Consider the following 22,371-nt stretch of genomic DNA (forward strand, 5'->3'; position numbering starts at 1 on the left):
GGGGTGTTGTCAATGGTGGCATATAGCGAGCTAAACTATCAGACGTGTACATGCAGCACATACCTGAATGAAGACGTGGTGCCCCGGTGTATAAATGTCAAAGCTCCGTTCAGTGTGACGATTGTGTGTGTGCGCGTATCTATCTATCTGCCTGTCTGTGTCTGTGCTCTCGTGTGGTGATTCCTTTTTAATGTAAATAGAAAAAGTCCGGTGGCGTCAGACCAGGTGGTCTGCCCTGGTTATCTGGGGAATAGCAGGAGCTTTGTTTAAAGCACAGACACTCATGTGGTGTGTGAGGACTTGGGTGGGATGTTGGAGTTTGTGTCACAGCGCTGCTGGTCACTAAAGAAAAGTTCTGTGTTATTCTGGATTTCAGTAACATCAGTCAGTGAAGTTCTTCTTCCACGGTTCCAGCAGATAAAACTCCTGTCATCTTCGGTGGAGAATGTTTTGGGCACCCTGCTCTTGAAAAGGGATGTGAATGAAATTACATGTAAAAGTTTAGTCAATTTAAAGGTGATAACCGCAGGAAATAAAATTAGTCCATTCCCAAAATAAAATCTAAAACATATGTGGCAGGTGGCAGTGTTTCTCGTAAGTAGTCCCAGTTTGGACACCGCAGGGCTGCATGGGAATTGGGAGTCAAGAAGTGCAGCCATGTAGGGGTCTTTAGGGGACAATAGAGGGAACAGTTTATGTGCTTCCAACAAGCCACAACGAGCCACCAGAAGTACTCCCGGGTCCAGCTTAAAAGGAGCGTAAACTCACTGGAGCGGGACGAGAGAGAGAGCGCATTTAACACTAGAATGACCAGAGCCTACAAAAAAACTCGTAGATCCATCCCACCTTAAAGTGCTTCGCACCTCTCCATCAGTGTCTTTTGTCCAGTAAATGTGTCGATAAGCAGCAAGCAGCCTGCTATCACATCCCCCCCACCGCCGCACAGTTTTCTCAGCTCAAGTCTGTTTACCTGTGTGTCAGTTGCTTAGAGCTGTGTAGAGTGAGAAGTCAAGCAAAATGACACCTTTTATGAATACTATATCGTTATTTGGAACACATGCATTTCATGTTTATATAAACACATTGTTAAAACAAACGTTTTTCATGTTTTAGTAATAATTGATAAAATGTAGACATTAAGTGTGTAATGTGTGAAGCCTGAAGTCCAAATGTCAAATAAATACTTTCACAAAAGGTACAAATAGAACAGAACAAGTGCGCTTCTATTCAAGACTATAACTGCAGAAAAAGAACCCGCATTAGGGTGCGATCGCTTTGGTGACGCAACGGTATCAGCTGTTGACTGGTAATCAGGTAAACAGACTTGAGCTGAAAAAACTGTGCAGCGGTGGGGGGGATGTGATAGTAGGCTGCTTGCTTCTTATCGACACATTTACAGGACAAAAGATGCTGATGGAAAGGTGCAAAGTGATTTAAGGTGGGCCGGATCTACAAGTTTTTTCGTAGGCTCTGGTAATTCTAATGTTAAGTCTGTAATTGTTGTTTCTAAGATGTGTGGATTAAAAGTCCTTAATTTGAACCCGGAGTTGTGTTGGGTCTTGTGTGTCTGGGGTCCACACTGCTCACACTCTGAACCCCTCATCCAGACCCAACTCCATTAGACTGCATGTTATTGGCTGTCAAAAACAAGGGCTGAACAGGACTGTGCTGGAAGGTCTGCATGAGTCTTGAAGTTTTGTTTTTTGTGTAACCCTCCATGGTCCTGTGATGAGACCGCTAGTTGTGGAGTATGTCAGACATCAGCTTTACAGAAGACAAGATTACATTGGAGTGTTGACATGCAGTTTGTAAATCAACTTGCACAGTACAATCAAATCAAGTATTAGAATAATGTGACTTCTAACTAACTGGTTCAAATGGGTTGTAGACCCTCGGTGGTCATCCTCATTTTATGCTCTCTAATTATGTGCATGATGACAACTTCTACCTGCATGGTATGGAAGCAGCAGGAAGGCTGTAGTCAAGCAACATGCAAACAAAGTAGAGAGACGGAGATACTGGAGTGCGTGGTTAGGGTCCCCTTAAGAAAAGAAGGGTCAGAACTTTCTTGGACTCGGAGCAAAATATGGCGAGTACCCAAGCCGCATTTAACATCACATACATTAACTGTTGTCAATGTTAGTTAAAGCAGCAAAAGCCAGCCGTCACTGATGGTGTTGCTTGTAGCTGGATGGCTTTTTCTGCTTGTAGATGTGTTGGTAGGCTGATGGCGCACAGTGCGGTGTGATATGCTCCTTTTACTTTTTGTAATGGAAATGTTGCATCTACAACCAAAAGCATGTGTGCTCTCGTGGTTCTCTCTGTCTGTGTGTTTCTTCTGGGATGGTGATGGGCATTGTGTCTCTCTGACTGTAAGCGCCCAGGATCCCACCAGTGCTTCTCATGTTCTTTTATAGTCTTTGGAATCTACACTTTCATGGTCACTAAAATGCTTTTCTGGCCGTCGCTGACAAAATAAAAACAAATACCTGACAATGTAATATTGTGAGTGTGTGTGTATAGCAATAGAGCAAACTTCACAGAAAAGGCCAACCGAAACGGAAATGGTATAAGAAACCTAAGCATATGTAGCCATGTCAAAAACAAACATTCATGAATTCCACAGGACGAGATGACTAAAAATGGTTTGTTAAATAAAACGATAATCTCTCTATTATAAAAAAAAAAAAAAAAAAAATCTTGGAAGGAGATGAGATGTGATTTTCTCAGAGAGATGCTTTCACAAGATTCTTGTCTGGTGGACTTTGTGCCAAGAGATTCAGCCACGTCTGGGACCGGAAATAAGACAGAGTAGAAGACAAAGTAGAACATCATAAAGAATTCAAAACCGTTGGCACAATACACATGCAGAGCAGGTTAGAGACAATGAAAGTACAAAAATTCAGAAGTCTCAAAAAAAAGATAGGAAAGATCGCATGAGCGCAAACAAACGGAAATTATTACTTGGAATAATGGAACAGCGAAAAGAGATTGAATATATTGTTCGGATTTAAACTTTAAGTTGGAAACTTGTAGATTGTCTAATTCGTGTTGCCATCAGGGGGGAAAAAAAAAGTAGCGTTTCTTCCCAATGAAGAGGCGTATCCACGAGAATTAAAAGATTTGCTGTTTGGTGAAAGTGAAATCCCGTGAGAAAATTTCAAGCACACACACGGTCCAATCATTTCTCATTTGTGTGAATGCTATTGTCAGACACATTTCTTGGAGAGAGAGAGAGAGAGAGAGAGAGAGAGAGAGAGAAAGAAACGATATTCACTCACGGGCAGTTATACGTTGCATTGTCACGATGTCATTGCAAACACGGAATCAAAATTCAATGTGATACTGACGAAAAGGTAAAAGTGAAGAGACCGAGTATATGGACATAGGTGATATGACGCACGAGATGCAGATTACGCGACACGGCAGCAGCAGCAGCAAGCCAGCAACTGATCAAGCAAAGAGGAGGTAAAAAAAAAAAAAAAACCTATTTGTTTCCCATTGTATCAGCGTTTAAGAGGGGGGTTTGGAGGTGCGATCACATCTCCTTGTGGTGCGTCCAGCCCCCCTCTTCCCAACATGAGCAGCAGAGACGCAAGATGGTGGAGTGTGGTGGGTTAGGGGGTTGGTGAGCAGGGGGAGAAGCCCCCTAGTTTAAACAAAGACTGAGCCATCGACTGAGAATTTGATGCTTTCAATTTTATTTGTACCAGGAATAGAACAACCGTATGAATGGAGAGAAAGGGCCTTCCTGATCGCAGAGAAGTGAACGTGGAGCCTCCTCCTGAGGTCTTAGACACCCCACGTCTTTTGTACTAATTTGTTTTTTTTTTTCTTGCTTTGAATGAGGAGCCAACTTTCAAGGTTGCCTTCTGCCGGCTATCTTACAACATATCAAATATTCTTGATCATGAGTGGAGTTTTTTCTCGACTGTCCTTTTTATTTTCCTTCTTGACCTTTGCCGTAAGTGTATTTTATTCCTCTAAAGGCAAGTATTCCTATTTGGAATGCAGTGCATGCTGGTCTGAACATTCTTGTCCATAAACCTGAGTTTTACAGAAGGTGCATTGACCACAAGGCCACTCCATGGTTTGCTAATGGCCTTTTAAATTACTTGATGAAGTTGCTCCTCTGTGTCACATGGCCGTTTTATAGAAGAAGCCCTCCAGGAGTGAGTGTGTGTATTTTACAGAAAGTGACCCCCGAGTGTGAAGTGTTTAATATAGCCTGACTTGAAACGCTGTTTGAGACTGTCACTATCCTGAGTGCCACAGTGTCACCAGGACTCTTTTGACGGTTGCTGCCTTACTTTGCTTCCTGTTGCAATGTCTTCTGGGCTAGTTGATGAGCTCCTGTACGATCGCGACTCAGTCCGCCCCATGTTGTGTTCTTTTTTTTTTTTGTATTTTTTTGTGTTTTTCTTGCTCCCATTATTGTTGCCAGTTGGTCTTTTTTTGTTTTTTTTTTTATGGCCGGATGCACCTCAGTAATTGTCGGTTTGTTTTATTTTTGTTTTCTGTCCGTAGGGAAGACGTCAAACTCCACAGACCTGTTGCCAGGCATTGATATAGCGGGCATAGCAGGTAAAGCCCCTTTTGTTTAAAACCAGTGGACTTGGTAGAAACTCTCTCATCGGCATTGCTGCCACACTAGACGTTTTGTCTGTTTTGTTTGTTTGCGTCGATGTTTCTCAGTGAGGTCTCCTTTATAGCTGGTAGGCACAAGTTACAGGCAGTCACTCAGATCTGCCAGGTGCCCACTAGCTGGCCATGCTATGTGGTCCATTTGTCAGGATGATGGACTGTGAACCTTTCCAGGGCTCACAATGGAGGAATGTGGAAAATGCTTTGCATTAGTAGAGCAGCGGAGGTGTTCACCATAGACGGGCGACACACACACATCATGTATATGGTGGTGGTACACACTTGAGTCTAGCGTTGAAGGTGCGTTTTTATGTTTTCCCTTATATTTCATGTTGCACGATGGTCTTCCTCGTCCTCTATAAAGAGTGCGCTGTCAAATATTGAGTAATAAATTTCATGAGGCCCATAAACCCCATGCTATTTTTTAGTAGTGATGAGGGAAACGATTGGCTCAAAGTTGAATTCACAGTGAAACTTGGAGTGAAATCAGCAACGTTGACGCCATTGATGCAGGACTAGTTGTTTAGCTCCTGTCTGAAAGGGTTTGCCTGCATGAATGGCCACAATAATAATAATAATTCATTACATTTATATAGCGCTTTTCTCAGTACTCAAAGCGCTATCCACACAGGGAGGAACCGGGAAGTGAAAGCACAAGTGTCTGCCAGTCCTTCAGTGCTTAAATGAAGGTCTCTAATGGGGGTTTGGGGGGTTCAAATCGACATAAAGTAATTGCTGGACTTGATTCTTGTCACAAGTGCACATTTAAGGCAGTAAGACGTGTGTTGTGATTGTCCTGGTAGTTCCACACCTGCTTTGCCAATTATGGTCACCGTATTGATAATTACAACCTTAAAGATGTCTGAGATGAAGAAATGAAGCTTGACATGCCTTGATGCTTGAGGTCTGGACCTCCCCGCTCTCATCTTCATAGGGAAAGGGCATTTGTTGGCTTTCCTTGTACAGAGAGGACACATTAATGTGCAGTTTGGCTTGTCTTTGTGTGAAAAGTATGCAGCATCTTTAAAACCCATGCTGCACTCCTCGGTAATGAAGAGTGCGATCAAACAGAATTGACCCGAGTGGCCTGCCGTGGATTGACTGCGTCATACGGCTGCAGCGGTAAGCACAGAGTTTTGACAGAGGAGAGGCGTGGCAATAGCCCTTTGTTTTCCACTTTGTCATTGTGAAACTGCATGGCAAGTGAATTTTAGCTTTACTTTTAGAAAACTGTATGGGAAACAAAACCTGGCTGTTCGTGTCATCGCTTTTTTTACGTTTAATGACATTTCAGTCTTTCGGCAAGTCCTCTGATTCAGTGAGAATTCAGATGACCAGTCAAGCTAGCGTGAGCAGTGAAACGGCAAAAAAAAAATACAGACCTGTTTGTATGGAAGAGCAAAAGGTTTTAACGTGCAAAACAAACTGAATTGAACAATCAAACTGACAACAGAAGCTAGCACAAGTCTCGGAACAGTCCTGTGGCAACTTTTTGTAACCGTGAAATAAAAAGATGAAACCGCATTTCCTTATGAATTAGAAAATAATAGCAACATAAACAGCATGTGCTTGTACTTTAAAAGCATTGCTGGTGTTCCTCAGCTCTAAAAGTAGTTGGCAGAAATCTCTGAGACCCCCTAAGCTTCTCGCCGTCTGAATAGCACAGCTCGGCACAGAGGACTCTCCTTTGTCCTTGTCCCCACGGGTGTCACTGATGTGAAGAGTCTCGCAGTTGTCATACAAATTGTAAGAACACAAACAGCTACACGCAAATTCTAGAAATCGCAGACAAAAAGTCATTGTTGGGAACAAATAAGCTCTCTTGGTTGTTAAAGCATCTTGAAAGTGCCGTAGATTGATGTCGGCTGCATTGGTAAGGGTCTTCAGTAACAAACTGGCCTCTCAGCGCACGACCCGTTTGGTTTGACTTGTCACGTTGCTGAATGACCTCCACTCCTCTGTCTTCTCGTTTGCTTTTTATTTCACTCTTTGACCAAATGAACTTGCTGTTTCCTTTCTTTAGACTTCATATTAAGTTTGTCATTTTTGTGTTCCAGCGATCTGACAACCCTGTCTTCTCTCTTTAGACTGGCTGCTGGTGGTCCTCGTCATAATGGGAGCTCTCCTGTTTTTGCTGCTCATTGGCATCTGCTGGTGCCAGTGCTGTCCACACACCTGCTGCTGTTATGTCAGCTGTCCTTGCTGCCCAGAGAAGTGCTGCTGCCCTCGCGCCCGTAAGTAGTGAATGGCATTACATAAGAAATTTGACAAACGAGAGGACACCATCACTCAAGTAGCTAATCTGGCCCAGTGCCTCATTCTGATCCTCCTTAAGGGTCACCAAGGCTTCTGCTTCAACTCCATGGCTTGGTAGTTTGTTTCTAATTAAAGAAGTGCTTCACATCCTAAATGCTCGAAGGGTAATGCAGCTTGAGTCAGGAGACTTGGGCGGGCAGTGTGGTGTAGTGGTTAGGGCTTTAGACTTCGGACCCTGAGGTTGTGGCGTCACATCCCACTGCTGACACCAGTGTGACCCTGAGCAAGTCACTTGACCTGCCAGTGCTCCAATTGGAAAATCAAAAAGAAATGTAACCAATCATATCATAAATGTTCTCTTGGATAAATAATTAATAAATAGGCACCCTAGGGTGTACCATTTCAGTAAAATAGTTCTGGGGTTCAAATTTTGCGCCAAGTGGTTGTTGGGGTTGGCGTTATGTCTTCTCACCGTGTGTCTCGAGTTTTCTTCTGGATGCTCCAGTTTGGTGAACTGGTGACTCTGAACTGGCCGTGTGCTTGTGTGTTCCCTGCCATCGTGGATTAAGTGGGGTTGAGATGTTGTGTGTATTTATAATTGATGAGTGAGCTTAAAAGCTTGACCAGGGCATAAGGTGGGCATTTCCGTTAAACAAAGCTGGTGTGGCATGGTGTGTTTGGAGTTGCGGTAGACTGGCAAACATTGTCTGTCAGGAGAGCAGGTGGATTGAGATGAGTTATGAGCTGTATGCGCCAATCTTCAGAGACTGAGATGCCAACCATTACTTTTTGTATACTTTGTATGTTAGCCCATCGCCTCACCTCTCGATTTTTAATTTCTTTTTCTCTTCCCATTTTGTGTGTGTAATGCGCTGTGATTTGAGCTTGAATTTGGACTTCTCTTGGTAGTCGTCTGTTCATCCACATAAGACATTAAATTCAATTAGCAGCACCGTATGCAATACACGTGTAACTCCTTGGATGAAATGGAGACCAGGCTACCATGCAGCTTTCCTGAGCTTTTAGTGTATTAAAATGGACTGAAAGGTTTAGTTCTAATACTTGCGTATCCTCAAGCCCCAGACGCCCATTCCTATGCAGTTTTTTAGTGAGACGTTGCATTACACATACAGGCCAAAACGCACAGTTCACTTTGGAGTCGACGATCCAGTTTAGTTCTCGGTTATTTCTGTTAACAGGCAACTGTCACCACAGGACAAGCTTAACCAGTCAGTGTCGTCTTCAAGAAAGGAAACTTTTATGGCTCCCCAGTTCTCTCTGTGTCCTGGAAACGGATCCTCTTCCTAATGATCCCCGATATCTTCCAGTAATCCACAAATTGGCTGACGTCGAGTCCTGTTCAAGCTCCCAAAGTTGACCCCACTTTACTGGTATCCACTGCGTTTCCTCCGCCTTGCTTCTGATTTTTCTCCAACCTTGTGTTTTCTCTTCTTTCCTTTCTTTGACGTCTATATTTGTACTTTTCAAACCAGCACTAAGCCGCCTAATTTCCTTCAGTAATACAGTGGCCTCTAAAAGACACAATACTAAGGGTCCCGTTTTCTTAAGTAGTTTTTAGTCTTCTGTTTGAACAGAAACCACTGAAGATCACAGACAAATTGGCGTTCTCATGGTTATGTGTGGCTCATTACGTGTTGCCATCCCAAACCATCCTGTGTATTCAGTCATAGTGAATAGTGCAACATGGCACAGAACACAAATATATAAAAGAACGAGACACCGCAGACCGCACTCCTACTTGGTAATCTATTAATCGAGTCTTTACAAAATAAACTCGGTTTAGGGTGGATATAGACGCACGTGAATCGCAGGAGGAGATCAAACAAGGACATCAGTGTATGAAGTGGAGTGACCCTCCATTTTAGTGACTGTTGACGTCTCCATGATGGTGATAACCGACTGAGATGCCAGCCTGGGTGGGATTGAGTTCTTTGATTTTCATCTCCATACTCATGGCGTCTGTTGCTGCTCACTAGAGTCCTGTTTCAAGCCACACAATCGGTTCTGCTGTCCAAATGACATGCCCCTCTGTCTCCTTCTTTTTGCAGTGTATGAAGCTGGTAAGGCTGCCACGTCAGGGGTGCCCTCTGTTTATGCCCCCAGCGTTTATGCCCCCAGTATGTACTCTCACCCAAGTCAAGTGAAGCTGATGCCTCAAGGAGCCAGCATTCCTATGATGCCCATCGGCCCAGGCTACAATGGATACATACCAGAATATGACGGTGCCAGCTCAGGTATTGTTCTTTCCATGATGTTTTTTGATTTCATTTTATTTTGTGTGTTTATTCTTTAAATGTACTCGCTGACTTAGCCGGTCATATTTTGTTCTTATATTGGACAAAATAAGCAGAATTTGTGTGTGTTGGTGGTAGAAACCAAGGCTGGCACAGCACTGTTCCCTCACACCACTTGGACTTTGCCTTGATACCCACTTTGTTCGGACTTTGTCCTTCAGTTCAAAGACATACTGGTGTGTTGGTTGGACACTTTGAGCAGACGTGTGTCTTGAAATGGAGAGGCCTCCAGTCCAGGCCTGGCATCAGTCTTGTGCCCTCTACTCTCTGGGACTCTTATCTGGATGGCAAAAAAGATGACTGGAGATTCATCCTGCCTTACTGCTCTTGTCAGACTCTGCCATTTGCTTCTTTACTTCAAAGGCTTTGATCCTGTGTTGGAGGAAGAGGAGCCACTTGAGGTCACGTTGGAGATTATCCAGAGATCAACAGCTACGTTTAGGACATGTTAAGGTTAGGAAGGGATCACATTGCACTACTGGGACATCTAGGAGTACTTCTGCAGTAGCTCTGGCCTGTCTTGATGATCAGGTGTCCTCTCTTTAAGGAAAGCAATCGGTGGGAGAATTCTGAAAAATTAAATGTCAATGGCACATTCTCTGAAAGTGGACAGTAATGGAAGTGAAAGCCATCATCATGGACGAGGTGTGAATGTCACAGACGTAGGCCTTAAAGCAGGAACTCACTGTGGCGTGTGGTGTGGACTGAGCGAGCAGAGCAGAGTGCACGTGCTGCTGGATTAACACGCAGAAACTGTTTCATGTCCGCAGTAGAGTTTGGTGACAACTCGTTGGGTGATAGACAGGGCAGATAATCAGGGCCCTGCCTCATCTTGAAGGGTCGTATTTGTGAACACTTTGTCAAGAGATTTATGGAGAAGGGCAAGCTGTGGCTGAAGAAAATGAAATCTGAAGCAAATTATGAAAGGACTGAGTGGGTTTCTCTGAGCATCAGAGAGATGGGTGAAGGATTGTTAATGTGTAGAATCGGACCAAAGTGACCTATGAAGGTGGGGCCAATGGAAGAGGAAAAGGACAGGAAGAGCACAAGAGATGGCCAGAGGGCACCCATGAGCGGGTGGTGTGCCACCATCAACATGGAAGAGCAGCCTTCCAACTGTTTGTGGTGATTTAGAGTTGTACACTAAGGTTTGTGTGGAGTTTCTCTTCAGACTGGAAAAACCAGTTTATGAAATCTGAGAAGGCAAAGGTATTCATTTAGGGAAGTGAGGCCATGTTAGGTGCTTGCTGCATGACATTCACTCCGTTGTGCAGAGGAGCCTCTTGGGCAAGTTCTGTGCTGCTAAGACAGCCTGTCCTGTGTTTAGTCTTGTAACTCACAGAGGTTTGCCTTTCTGTTTTTGTAGTGGGCCATGGCTCCCAAGTGCCGCTTCTTCATGATCAGGATGCTAATTCAGGTAAGTGTGTCTCCATAAGGGAGTGGTCCCAAAACCTGTAGCTACCCCAGTCTTGATTTTCATTTGACATTCATTTGTTGGTGTGCTTAGCCTTGTGAATTAGCATTAAAGGTGCTGAACTCCAACAGATGGTGGGCCACACATGACCCTGGTGGTGCAGCGCTAGTTAACAGATGTTACTTTTATAAATGTGAAAATGAATGAAGGTGTGGGCTTGGAAAAAACAACACTTGGCTGTTGTCTTCATTTAAGTGGTTGTGCTTAATGGATCTGCTTCACCATCCAAACTGGGAGATAAAGCGCTCACGGAGGTGGTGTGGATCACAAAGTGTACGGCCCAGGACATGACGGTGAGTGTAGACGGGACACGTTTAATGCAGGACGCCCTGTGTGTGTGTGTGTGTGTGTGTGTGTGTGTGCGTGCGCTCGCTTTCTAAGCTGAAGGCCATCACTCTGTCATGTCTGCCGTAGACTAAACTGAGCTGCTTGAGTTGTGTTTTTCACTTTGTTTGCACTTCAGGCTTTTTGTGCTTTTACTGTTGCTGCACGCAGTTGTGGAAGAAGATGACTGTGGCAACCCCTAACGGGAGCAGCCGAAAGAAGAAGACGACGACGACTGCTGCTGCACACGGTCCTCATTTAGACTCGTGTTCGCTGAGCTTTTCCGGTTGTCTTGACTGTAAAAGTAGAATGTAAAGCTGCCACGAGGCGACAACTGCACATCTGTGGGAGTGAATCGCGTACATTTGCAGTGCGTGTAGCGGCAGCGATGGTTGGAAATGCACCGTTAGTGTTACAAATCAAAGAAAAGAAGAAATCGTGAAAATAGAAATAAGGATTTGAAAACCTTCCAACTGCAATGGCGGTAGTGAATAGAGCAGGGGTCCTGGAGGTCCGTAGAGGCGGCACATTTTCATTCTAACCTCTTGGAAGCCTGGCCTAGCACCTAATGAAACTTGGTATATAGTTCTTTGGCTTGTTGGTGCTTTCACTCCTCCAAGACAAACCTTTATCACATTGTAGGTTTTTAATCTTCTAAGAACGTTATCCATATGTTTTAAGGTCCGGAGAAGATATATTAATCTTGGTGGTCTGCTTCTCTCTCATTTATTTAAAAACTAGGGGGCTCTGCCTCTGCTCACTTCACTTGCCAACCCCCAGGTTTGGTTAACCGGATATACAATTTACAGAGATTGTTATTTTTATGGGTATTGTTACATATGCATCATTTTGACTTTTACTTTAAAACTTCAGTTAAAACAACATTTGGAATTAACTTTTTTGTCAATATCACGTTTAATTTTGGTTCTGTGTTTGGTCTTGCATCATGACAACGCAACGTATAACTGCCTGTGAGTGAATATCGTTTCTTTCTCTCTAATAAATAAACCGACTTTTTTAAATGTTTGTCCCTGTGATTTGTTAATTGTCATAGCAAAAGCTCTTCTAACAGGGAAATTGTTAATGTCTTAATACGAATGGCATATCGAGATCTCCTTTGGTGTCTCATGTTAGATGGACTACATTACCTTTCTTGTCGCCTGTTCAAATTTTACATGTCAGAATTGTTTGAACAATTTTGAATACAACTAATCTTGTCCTATTGCTTCGCACATCACTCATATGTAAGTTACACAATAGCATTACGATACGTCCTTCTTTCAACAGTAATTCGGCCGGTGGAAGAGCAGATGGTGTTAACGGTTGTAGATATTCTTTGTGATTTTGTAAATTGATGTTTTCATCTTCCGCACCATCACCACCAGCTGTTTCAGCAGTCTCTACTGATACGCATCTAATCAATTTGCCGTGTAACCAATCAACAGTTTTCACGTTAATTCGTTTGACTTCGTTTCTTGCTGCCATATTTAGATGAATGGGTGATATGTGTGTGTGTGTGTGTGTGTGTGTGTGTGTGTGTGTGTGTGTGTGTGTGTGTGTGTGTGTGTGTGTGTGTGTGTGTGTGTGTGTGTTCATAAGTAAGCCCTTTAATGGATTGGTGTCTGTCCAGGTTAAGTGCCGGAATGCACCTGATGACTGTGGTCTTGTTTGAAAATAGCCGTAAGTAGGGCGCGACTTGAAAGAATCTCATGGCAAAAGTCTCCATCTCGCAGGACTTCCTTTCCAAAAGTCTCTTCAAAAAGTCACGTCTTGTCGCAGGATTTTTCTATTGTAATAGAGAGATGTTGCATTTAAATGGAAGCACGTTGTCTGGAGAGCTGCTGGGTTCTTTGTCATTTGCACTTCATTATTAACTGATGGCTGGTTAAGAAAACGGACAACAATTAAAACCCAAATATTCCCGTTTAAAACTAAAATAGGCCATTAAGTGTCCTGAATTGCATCAAATGAGTTAACTAACATTAAGCTTTAATAGAAAATAAATGGCACTTTAAGTAATTTAAAAGTTTGGTTAAAGCAAAAACCTGCAGCCGCTGCAGACCTCCAGGATCAGACGTGAGTACACTTGGAAGATCAAAGTAGTCCTGTGAGCAGATGTGGATTAAAATGAACAGACAACAAGGTTGTGAGTTACTTAAGGGGTACGATACTGTGGAAGGGGAGTGCAAGTTGGGCTCCGACCACAGAGAACCCCTCCGTTTAACTAGTGTTGCTGAAAGGAAAAGGAAGCGCTCACTTGTCGGACGGTCCCACCGTGCAGGGAAAATACTGAACATGGAGGTATGATGATGGAAGGTTAAATAGTGTTGGGACAGGACGGGTAACATGAGATGAATAGGAGGGGACAGGTGAGCTCGTCCAGTGGCTGACTTCAGGCTGGTCAGAGTTTTCGGACTTGTGTTGACTCAAAGTAAAATGTCTTGCACTCTTTTTTTGACTTTTCAGTGCGTAGCGGTTACCGAATTCAGGCAAACCAAGCCGATGATTCAATGAGGGTCCTTTACTACATGGAGAAGGAACTAACTAATTTCGACCCGACGCGTCCTGGTGATACAAGTGGGAAATTTGAAAAATGTAAGTGGCGTCTGCCGTTGAGTGTCACATGTGCCAGTCGGTAATTTAGCGTTCTTTTAAGTTTTTCTTTCCTGAAGTTTCGTCACTTGGTAGTAGGGGGTGGGCTGTCATGTATGGGAGTTAACAGCCAATGAGTGCTCAGCCAGAAGTACCATGCATACAGTCCCCTCCCCAGAAGCCATGAAGAACTCCAGTGAAAGAAGGAAGGCGAGTGTTTTGAAAATGGAGCAGCGCCAGCGCAGATACCTGCTTGGTGATTCAGTTACTTTCACGCGCTGCTCCATTTCTTATTTTAGCGTGCTTGACGTTGACTGCCTACTAAAACCAGGCAAACTGCATTACTTTGAGCAATCGTGAGGAGTTATGTAACCAGCCACCTCATGCAATTCCTAGTTGTAAAAACTGACGCCCTCCGAGACTTCAAGATTCAGCCACAGCAGTCGTTGATCTGACATGCTGTCCAACTAACTGTTGTGCGATGGCAGCCTTGGGCTGCGTTTATGGTACTTGTAGCCACAGTACAAAGTGCACCCCACATTGTGACGAGTGCAGGCTGTGCCACCCACCCACTGTACTGACCAGCCCGGGAGCACAGGCGTGTCTTTTCATTGACTTCTGATTGATGGCAAGGGGCCTGCTCTATAAATGTCCCGTCAAACAGTGGGGCACGAGGGGTCGGTGCCCAAACTCCACATGCTTATAATTCAGTGTACATGTTGTCTAAGATGATCAGATGGATATTTCCAAAATCCTAAAGACATCTTCACAGGATTCACCCACACAGGGACAGAACTCGGTTGAAACCCAAGGCCTGCCTCTGACTGTGCGGATGAGCATTACTTTGTCTCTGTCAGTTACATTTTCTTAATGATTTTGATTCTTTTTGATTTCCTAGTGACTGGAATGAGTGAAATTAGCTCGCTTCATGAGAACTCTGATCCAAGAGGAAACCTGCGGAATGGAATGGGCCGAGTACGAAACCAAGCAATGCCACCCATCACGGACGTGGAAGATGACATGAGCGTTTTCAGTAGCGCGTCTCGTCACGCGAACCCTCGTTTCCGTGATGATGCCAGTGGTCGTGGTGGGCGGGATCAAGGTTATCCGCCTAGTCGAGGACGGGCTCACTCCATGGATGACCTGGATGATCTTGATCGCAATTATCGGGGTGGGCCTTCAAGGGAAGGCCACAGAAGACGCGGGTAAACTGTCTCACATCCCTGTCTGCTTCTGCGTTACTTAACCTTTATCATTTGTTGAAATGATTAGACATTTGAGTAACTGTCCTGTCCTTCTAAACCTTTTCTGCATGTTTGATCCTCTTCATTATTGATATACTTACTGAATATTCTGCTTGTTTTACTCCCTCAGCTCTGATAATGAATGGCGCGGACGGGATTATGATGACGACCGCAGACGACATGATTACTCTCCGGAGAGCTATCGTCGAGGCAATGGTGACTACTATGAGAGACGCAGCCGTAGTCGGGATGACCTGAGAGATCTGGAAAGGCAGCGCGATTCTCCTGCCAGGCGTGGCGGGTACGATGACACTTTCCTACAAGATGTCCTGAGGAAGAAACAAGAGCGCTCTGGAAGCCGCGAGAACTTGGATAACGCTAGCGACAACACTTACCGATCCGGAGGGAACCGTCGGGGTGCCGACCGCCACAGAGACACTGACGATGAAAGCTTTCCTCCGCCTCCCCCACCGGCATACTCTGATGTGGAGTCCATTCCTTCCTCAAAGAGTCGTGGAATTAAGACAAACTTGCGCAAGGTGGGCATTTTTATGTAACGTCTTTCTCAGTAAAGAAGTTTTTAAACATCTAAAGTGTAGCCGTTAGCAGTAAACGCTGAGTATCCTCCTCGGTGATCGAGAGATGCACCATACAGCAGTGCGACGGATGGCTGCCTCGTGGTGTCTGGGCTCCGCTTCAGCCTTGGACAAGGGGGGCTGAATGAAATCTGCTTGATGTTCTCGTGTTGAGAGTTTAAGACGAGGGTCCAGGGGGCCCTTTAGCCGTCTAAATGCTAGAGGTATGAACAGGGACAACCTTGATACACTATTATCACGATATGATAATGCTGCGTTTTATTTAGTTATTTATTTTATTGTCTTGCAATATACAACATCTAAACGCTAGCTAGGGCTGATAAACTTTAAGGGACACCACGATACGATTCGATACTATCATGATATTCAAGCCAGAAAATAACACTGAAAATTTGCTTTAATTTCTACGAGGTGAGACACAAAAATAACCGGATTGGTAATAAAATGTATTGCTCAATTCCAGCCTTCTAAACGTTGTCACCTTCTCTGTAGTCCCCCTCCTGATCTCTAGACTGCTCCAGACGGACCTTCCATTGATAGAGCTGGAAGTCCTCTTGCCTGAAGCTTTTCAACAGGCTTCTAGTTTCTGTCTTCACTTCATCCATTGAAGAAAAATGAGTTCCCTTCAGGTCACTTTTGAAATTCACAGGGAGGATCCCTGCTGTTCACTTGGCCTAAGTCACCTGCACTACTTCTCTGGGGGAAAAATGTAACTGTTAAAGGGTTTTGGGTCCAGTTTTTTATTAGTAATACTTCTATTACATTAAACTTCAAATGGTGATATAATGCGACTCTGAAAAGTCTTCTTTTCTTTTTCAGAACGGAGCGGTGAGCAGGGAGAGTCTCGTCGTGTGATTTGTTTTCCTGTCACCCCATGCAAGGATAACTGGCTTTGGACTGCTGTATGTTTAGGATTGGTGACCATCGTCCTGTCCAACTCTTAAGTGGTCTGCTAGATGTGCGAACTGTTAATACAATGAGGCCTGAATACACCCAGGGTTCTGGAAGAGCAGTGGAGTTAAGACTACACTGAAACGTCTGCTCCACCTCTGAGGAGACCAGTCTGTCGCTGTGAGGCGTGTTACGTCGATTCACAACATGTCCTCTCTCGTGGGTTTTTTTTTTTTTTTTTACGAGGCCGATGGTCATCATAATTGTCAGAATAGTTTCAGGACATTTCATTGTACATAAGACGACTCTTCACTTTGTAAATTAGCCCGGAGTTGACTCTCTGCCTCGCGTTTACGTTCCATTTCCTTCTTTGTACGGTGAGTACATGGCCCGCCCTTCCTTCTTACGTATTTTCTTTTAGACACACATGTCTGGATGCAGTCCACGTGAAACTCCTTCAATATTTGACCTTTGCAGAATGCGTCTGGACGTCAAATTCCCCAGTTAGGCTCGTTTAGAAGAGCCGTCCTGTTATAACAACTCGTCCAATCAGGCCTGAGGACCGCCATACGTCAGTCAACGTGTCTTTAGTTTTGACTGTTTGTACCTTGGAGGTTCTGCTAGATGGAAAAACCTTTTTGTGTGATGACTGCCATCTTTAATCGTACCTTAAAGATGAGTTGTGTAGAAAAACAAATTAGTGCGTGGCTGGGATTATTTTTTGGGACATCCTGCCTTGAACAGATGAATGATAAAAAGAGAGACGTGTGTACAACCCTAATGTTTGACCCCCACTTTTAACTCTTTGTGTGCAGACATGGCTGTGCCAATGTCGATTGTCCCTGTGACGTTGGTGAACGACAGCCATTTCAGTCAATGTAAATGTGTGAGCCCGCTTGGCCTTTACGAATGATTTTGTGGATGTGTTTGTAAAATAAATTTAATGTTCAAATGTGTACAGAAGAAAAAAAATGTTAAAAAAAATTGAATCTGAGCTGTGGGAGGAGTGCCTTTAATATTTAAAGTTTGCGTAGTCGTTTTTTAGTTTTTGTATGAGAATATTTCATCAAGAGAATGGAGGCAGTGTAGGAGTGTTTTATCTCTCTTTTTAATTACGACTGTAAATAATTTTGTGTAAATCTTGAGAGGCGCCCTGTCCTTGCTGTGTCGGCCTCCTCCTTAGTAGACCCTGTGACTCCATCGTCCTCGCCTGCGTTGTCACTTGAATGATGATGAGCTTTGGCGTTGCCGACGTCCGTTTTCATTTGTGTCGTGCGTCTCCTCCTCCAGAGTTTCGTAAAGCACATGTGATGTAAGACGTGAGGTGCCTGCCTCCCTTCACACTCGATCACTGGCTATGAATGACATGCGTTTCCTTTTTTTCAATTTGAATTAAACTTTTTTAGGAAGCTTCAATGGATCTGTGAGTTTGTCTTTCTTTGGGTCTTCACTTTTTCATTAAGGATTGGTGAGCCAGCGGAAAGAAGGAAGGAAGGCTATGCTGACATTTCATTTCTGGGTCTTTACTGCTTTGATAAGACTGTGCTGTGTCCAGCAGGTGGCGCCGGCTCCCTCAGGTTTGGGGTCTCTTTAAGAGCGGCACACGGTGGCCAAGCAGCAAAATGGCACTGAAGACAGAAATGCAACTTTATAAAATGAAAACGGTTACACTGGACAGTTCAAAAGGCCCACTGGGAGGAAAATCCCGGCACATTTCTCCTTCACGTTTGTTTCTCCCTTCGGTTGGATTACAGTGGAGTGGAAAGGGAAAGCGAAGCAAAGTAAGATGGATATCCCCGTAGTGGACTGGCCGTTTAGTGGTGGTCTGCTTTGGTTTTGAGCTGAACGAGTGCTACTCATCCTGTGTGGTAAAGCCAAACAAACGCCCACCATGGAGACCTGCCAGAAAGCACACATGAACTGGACTGAATGGGGATCAATTATAATGACTACAGTAATCGATATAACTGACGATGATGATGATGAGCGATTAAACTTACAGCCACAACATCACCTACTCCACAATAGAGGGGACGATCCTCCAATGTGACGCTGAATGTCCAAACAGGTGACGCCACACTGCCACTCCACACTTGGACCTTCAATCCATGAAGCTCAGACCCCGTAACTTGCTTTGTGTTGTAGTTGTAATCTGAAATGGCGGGTACGCTTGACATTTCTGCCCATCAATCAATAACCCAGAGTGACGCCTGTGACAACAACTTCACAAAGGTTTGCACGTGAATGACGTTAATAACTGAACTCTCTACTCCATCCAAGGCTTCGCACCCTGCAGATTGTGATCAGGCCTGTCCCGTCTGCTTGATCTCCTAGGATAGAAAAGTTCAAAGGTCTGATCATCTCGCCTCTCTGGTTTGATGTGCTGTGGCCACAAACGGTCAGGACAGCAGGCTGGCACATTACAGTCGCCCTCAATCAAGCTGTGGTGAGGCCTCGACCAGCCATCTCTAAAAGCTCTGGGCTGCCTCAAGAATTGTGAAATGGAAGGAGTTTGGAGCCACCAGGATAAGGCTTGGGCTTCCTAGAGTTGGCCGTCAGGCCAAATTGAGCAGAGCCCCGGTCAGTAAGGTGACCAAAACCCCAGCGGTCACTCAAACCGAGCTTCAGGAGTCCTCTGCTGAGAGATGGAAGACCCTGGAAAAAGGACGAGCACCTGAGCAGCCCTCCATCCACCAGGGGATTATGGGATTGAACGGCTCAATGGCAGCAGTCAGGGGCATTTAAAGGACCCCCAGAGGGAAACACTTCTCTGGTCTGATGAGACGAAAAATGACCAACACTCTGCACAGAACTCCAAGTACCAGGTCTGACAAAGAGCTGGCACAATATGGTGAAGAAGATGGTGGCAGAGTAAAGAGAGGGACTGGTCAGGATTGAAGCAAGGCCGAATACAGAGGGGTCCATGAAGACCACGACCTCCTCAGCAGCCTCTCTGCATCCCTGCCTGGCACAGCCCTCGGCTCAGTCGGCTCTTTGGACTACGGTGGCTCAGTCCTGCTCTGAGCTGGCCAAAGGGCACTTAAAGGGACTCTTGAGGACAAAGAAGAGTCAAAAAGTGACAAAGACCAGGCCTCTAAATCTTAGACAGCACATCCACTAAAACTGAAAGCCACCATCAGTGGTGACTCATTTAAAAATAAAAACCTGCAGCCACTGCGGCCCCCTGGGACTGAGTCAGAGACCCCGCTGTCATGGAAGGCGCCACTGTGGTCTGACTGCACAGTCGAGTGAGCTGATCAGATGTCACCACGATAAGCTGGTGACCCCTCCATGCCCACAGTTGGTACGGACCACACTGCCAGTCCTGTCTCCTTGACAACTGTGTGGAGTGGCAGTCCCCCCCTCTTCAGGGACACTTTTGAGACCTTCCTCTGTGATATAACCCAAGTCAAGGCCACCCAGAGCCTGGTAGGGGACGCTGTGAGGACAGAGCCAACATGTCCCTCGTGTCTGTGACCATGGCAGCCACCATCCTGCTTTTAACATCACTCTCCATCAGTGGTCAGGGTGATTCAGCCTGGTCCTGCCAGGAGGGATGGCCATGCCAGCTTGCATTAGCCTCTCATAACCCTGTCTTCCTGGACTGCCCAAGTGCCCAGCACTCCTCCATCTCCTGGCATTTCTTAAATTTGAGTGTGGAGAACAGCAGCTTTGTCCCCTTCATCAATAGCAGTGGAGCCATCAAGACCCTCCAACACCCTGGCTTGTCCCAACTGGCTGGTAAAGCTGAGCTTATTGAGGGGGACCTCAAGTTGAAGGATCCCCAGACTTCCGATTCGGGAATCTTTTTGTGCCAAGATGGCGACAGACTCCTTGCCTATTTTGAGACGGACTTCCAGGACGCCCTTCAGCTCCACGTGTCCCACGCAGTCCTGGATCAGAACACCAGGCCGCTGGAGATGGTGGCTCTTGATGACGGGCGGGAGCTTGAAATGTACACTCACTGGAGCGGCTGGCAAGCCTGTGACCGCTGTGACGCTGAAGGGGAGAGGAGAAGACTTGGTTTTTGTTACGCCCGCCTGTTGAGGGGCAGCGATGTGCCCGGAGAGCCAGAGCCCCTGCCGTGTGGTCTCATGAGGGTCAAGCTGGGCGCCCACAGCGTGCCCGCCCTGAGCCGGGGCCCCGAGCTCAGGATAGAAACCTGCATGGAGACTTGTAGGGGGGTGCCGGCCGCGGGCATCGACAAGGAGATCCCCATCCTGCTGAAGGACACCTTCCTGGCACAGCTGAGGGAGCCCGTCGAGCTCAGGTGCCCGAGAGCTTCGGTGTACAAGTAAGGGGGTGAGACTGGCACATCCTGCTCTCTTCTTTCTCTGCTGTCTCAGTTTTCATTTCTTGAATTCAAGCACAGAGCACCTTAATTCCACTGATGGTGCCCGGGTGACGATCTAGACATGTGTAGTGGTCTCTAATCGCCGACCCCTCTTGTTGTTTCCACAGCCCCGTTTACTGGAAGAGAGACGACACAATCCTGACGCTCCTGCAGCTGCTGACTGTAAACGGGACGCACTCCCTCGATCGTGTGACGGGGGGCGCCATCTACCGGATCAGTCACGCCTTCCCATCGGACGCGGGCACCTACCGATGTTACGCCAATCGCACCGAGACGGGCATCTTCCTCGTGAAGCTCTGGAGGGGGAAACGGAAGCACGCCGACCAGACTTTCCCCTTCTTTAAGCACATCATCCTGATCACCGTCGTCATCTTCAACGCCCTCACGCTCGCCACCATCTGCTCTTACATGGGCCGGAACAAGGAGAGCGGCTGACTCCGCCTCTGACCCGGCGCCGGACACACTGATTGGACGGCCCCGCGTTCAAGTCTGATTGGTCAGCGTCCAGGAGCCGAGCAGCCGGGGCGGAGAGTGAAGCCGCCTGCTGCTGCTGCTGCTGCTGCTGCTGCTGGTCGAGGCGCTCAGGTGGAGGGGGCACAGACGACCACCGATGGGACGTCAAGATGTTTGTTTGTTTATCGGTTAAAAATTCAGAGCCGCCACACCGAGAACACGCAGACCCGACCGTGGGAACCCGTGGACCTCCCAACTTGGAGTGTCGGAGTGCAGGAGCGGACAACTGGACTCTACGGCATGCAGCAGATGATAACATGACACTGGGCATCTCTGGTCACCCGCTTTCCAATGTGTGTAGGCAGCGTGCTCGTGGCAAATGTCACCCGATTTGGAATTTGTGAAATCCCCGTGGCACCCTCAGTGTAAGTTGCAAGCTTTTGAGCGTGTTACGTTTTACATACTCTTACTATGATGGGTATGAAAGGCGCTATATAAAACAAAGGGCGCCACCTTCCACGTAACAGAAGGTCTACGTAAAATCCCCAACCCTGTTAAACTGCTCCGTGACGGTGGTCCGACTTCACATCTGAAATGTGGCAGCAGCAGGTTTGTGACGCTAAGACCCCCTCCGGGTGTCACAGGCTGCGTCTGAATGCCTGCAGGTCCTGGAGCGAGTCTCCGTTTGATGAAATTCAAAACTCATCCCAACTGTTCACTGCTCTCTAAGGTGCGGGAGCTGAACGAACCCGAGTAGATATGCCAGTCCATGTGTGGGCACTGCCAACACGCCCACCCCGATTGTGAGACTCCTCTTGGTGTGTCCTCTCTGTTGGCCGCCCAGTGTTACTGATAATGAACAACAACAACAATAATAATAATTAGGAATGAAAGAGAGCAAAATTAAAAAGCACAGAGAAAAAACAATGAATATAAGAAGGAAATGGGCGTAAAACGAGGACAAGAATCGTAATTTAATAAAGAACGTGGGGGGCTGTCTAATGAATTTTGGTATTGTGTCGATTGGAGCAGGTTGATTTTATATATACACACACATATAATATACCACATAATAATAGAGATTGTTACTGTATCACCTACAGAATGCGAGGAGCCCACAGGGAGCAGCCAGGGTGCCAGCTGGGCATCCCCACGTAACAAAAACAAAAAGACGGGCAGTGCGGGCTCCTAACACTCAGCCGGGGGTACCCAGTGAGGTCCTACAGGA

At 45.9% G+C, this 22,371-nt stretch overlaps 2 protein-coding genes across 4 annotated transcripts in view; both read left to right on the plus strand.

Annotated features, from left to right (window-relative positions):
- The window catches only part of lsr (lipolysis stimulated lipoprotein receptor), a 31,199-nt gene extending 13,447 nt beyond the window's left edge, over window positions 1-17,752 (plus strand). Inside the window, exons 4-11 of one of the 3 annotated variants that reach the window (XM_028823528.2) lie at window positions 4,528-4,584; window positions 6,732-6,878; window positions 8,970-9,155; window positions 10,582-10,632; window positions 13,480-13,608; window positions 14,504-14,810; window positions 14,980-15,388; window positions 16,265-17,752. In XM_028823528.2, coding sequence (XP_028679361.1) covers window positions 4,528-4,584; window positions 6,732-6,878; window positions 8,970-9,155; window positions 10,582-10,632; window positions 13,480-13,608; window positions 14,504-14,810; window positions 14,980-15,388; window positions 16,265-16,300 — 1,322 coding nt within the window. In that variant the 3' untranslated portion in view covers window positions 16,301-17,752. The remainder of the gene's footprint in view (window positions 1-4,527; window positions 4,585-6,731; window positions 6,879-8,969; window positions 9,156-10,581; window positions 10,633-13,479; window positions 13,609-14,503; window positions 14,811-14,979; window positions 15,389-16,264) is intronic. The other 2 variants (XM_028823530.2, XM_028823529.2) reach the window with 2 other exon arrangements.
- A 2,042-nt stretch (window positions 17,753-19,794) lies between these two features.
- On the plus strand, window positions 19,795-21,125 carry LOC114668083 (protein FAM187B-like). The gene is made up of 2 exons (XM_028823708.2): window positions 19,795-20,630; window positions 20,798-21,125. Exons 1-2 carry the CDS (start codon window positions 19,795-19,797, stop codon window positions 21,123-21,125), a joined length of 1,164 nt encoding a protein of 387 aa, XP_028679541.2.
- Window positions 21,126-22,371: the final 1,246 nt, after the last annotated feature.

The sequence above is a fragment of the Erpetoichthys calabaricus genome, chromosome 17, assembly GCF_900747795.2.
Source record: "Erpetoichthys calabaricus chromosome 17, fErpCal1.3, whole genome shotgun sequence".
NCBI lineage: Eukaryota > Metazoa > Chordata > Cladistia > Polypteriformes > Polypteridae > Erpetoichthys > Erpetoichthys calabaricus.

What these genes read in the sequence shown, in the direction of transcription:
- LOC114668083 (XM_028823708.2), top strand. Translation starts at nt 19,795, where the DNA reads ATGTCCCTCGTGTCTGTGACCATGGCAGCCACCATCCTGCTTTTAACA. An exon ending in CCGAGAGCTTCGGTGTACAA is followed by an intron (nt 20,631 to 20,797) that starts GTAAGGGGGTGA and finishes TTGTTTCCACAG; the next exon opens with CCCCGTTTACTGGAAGAGAG.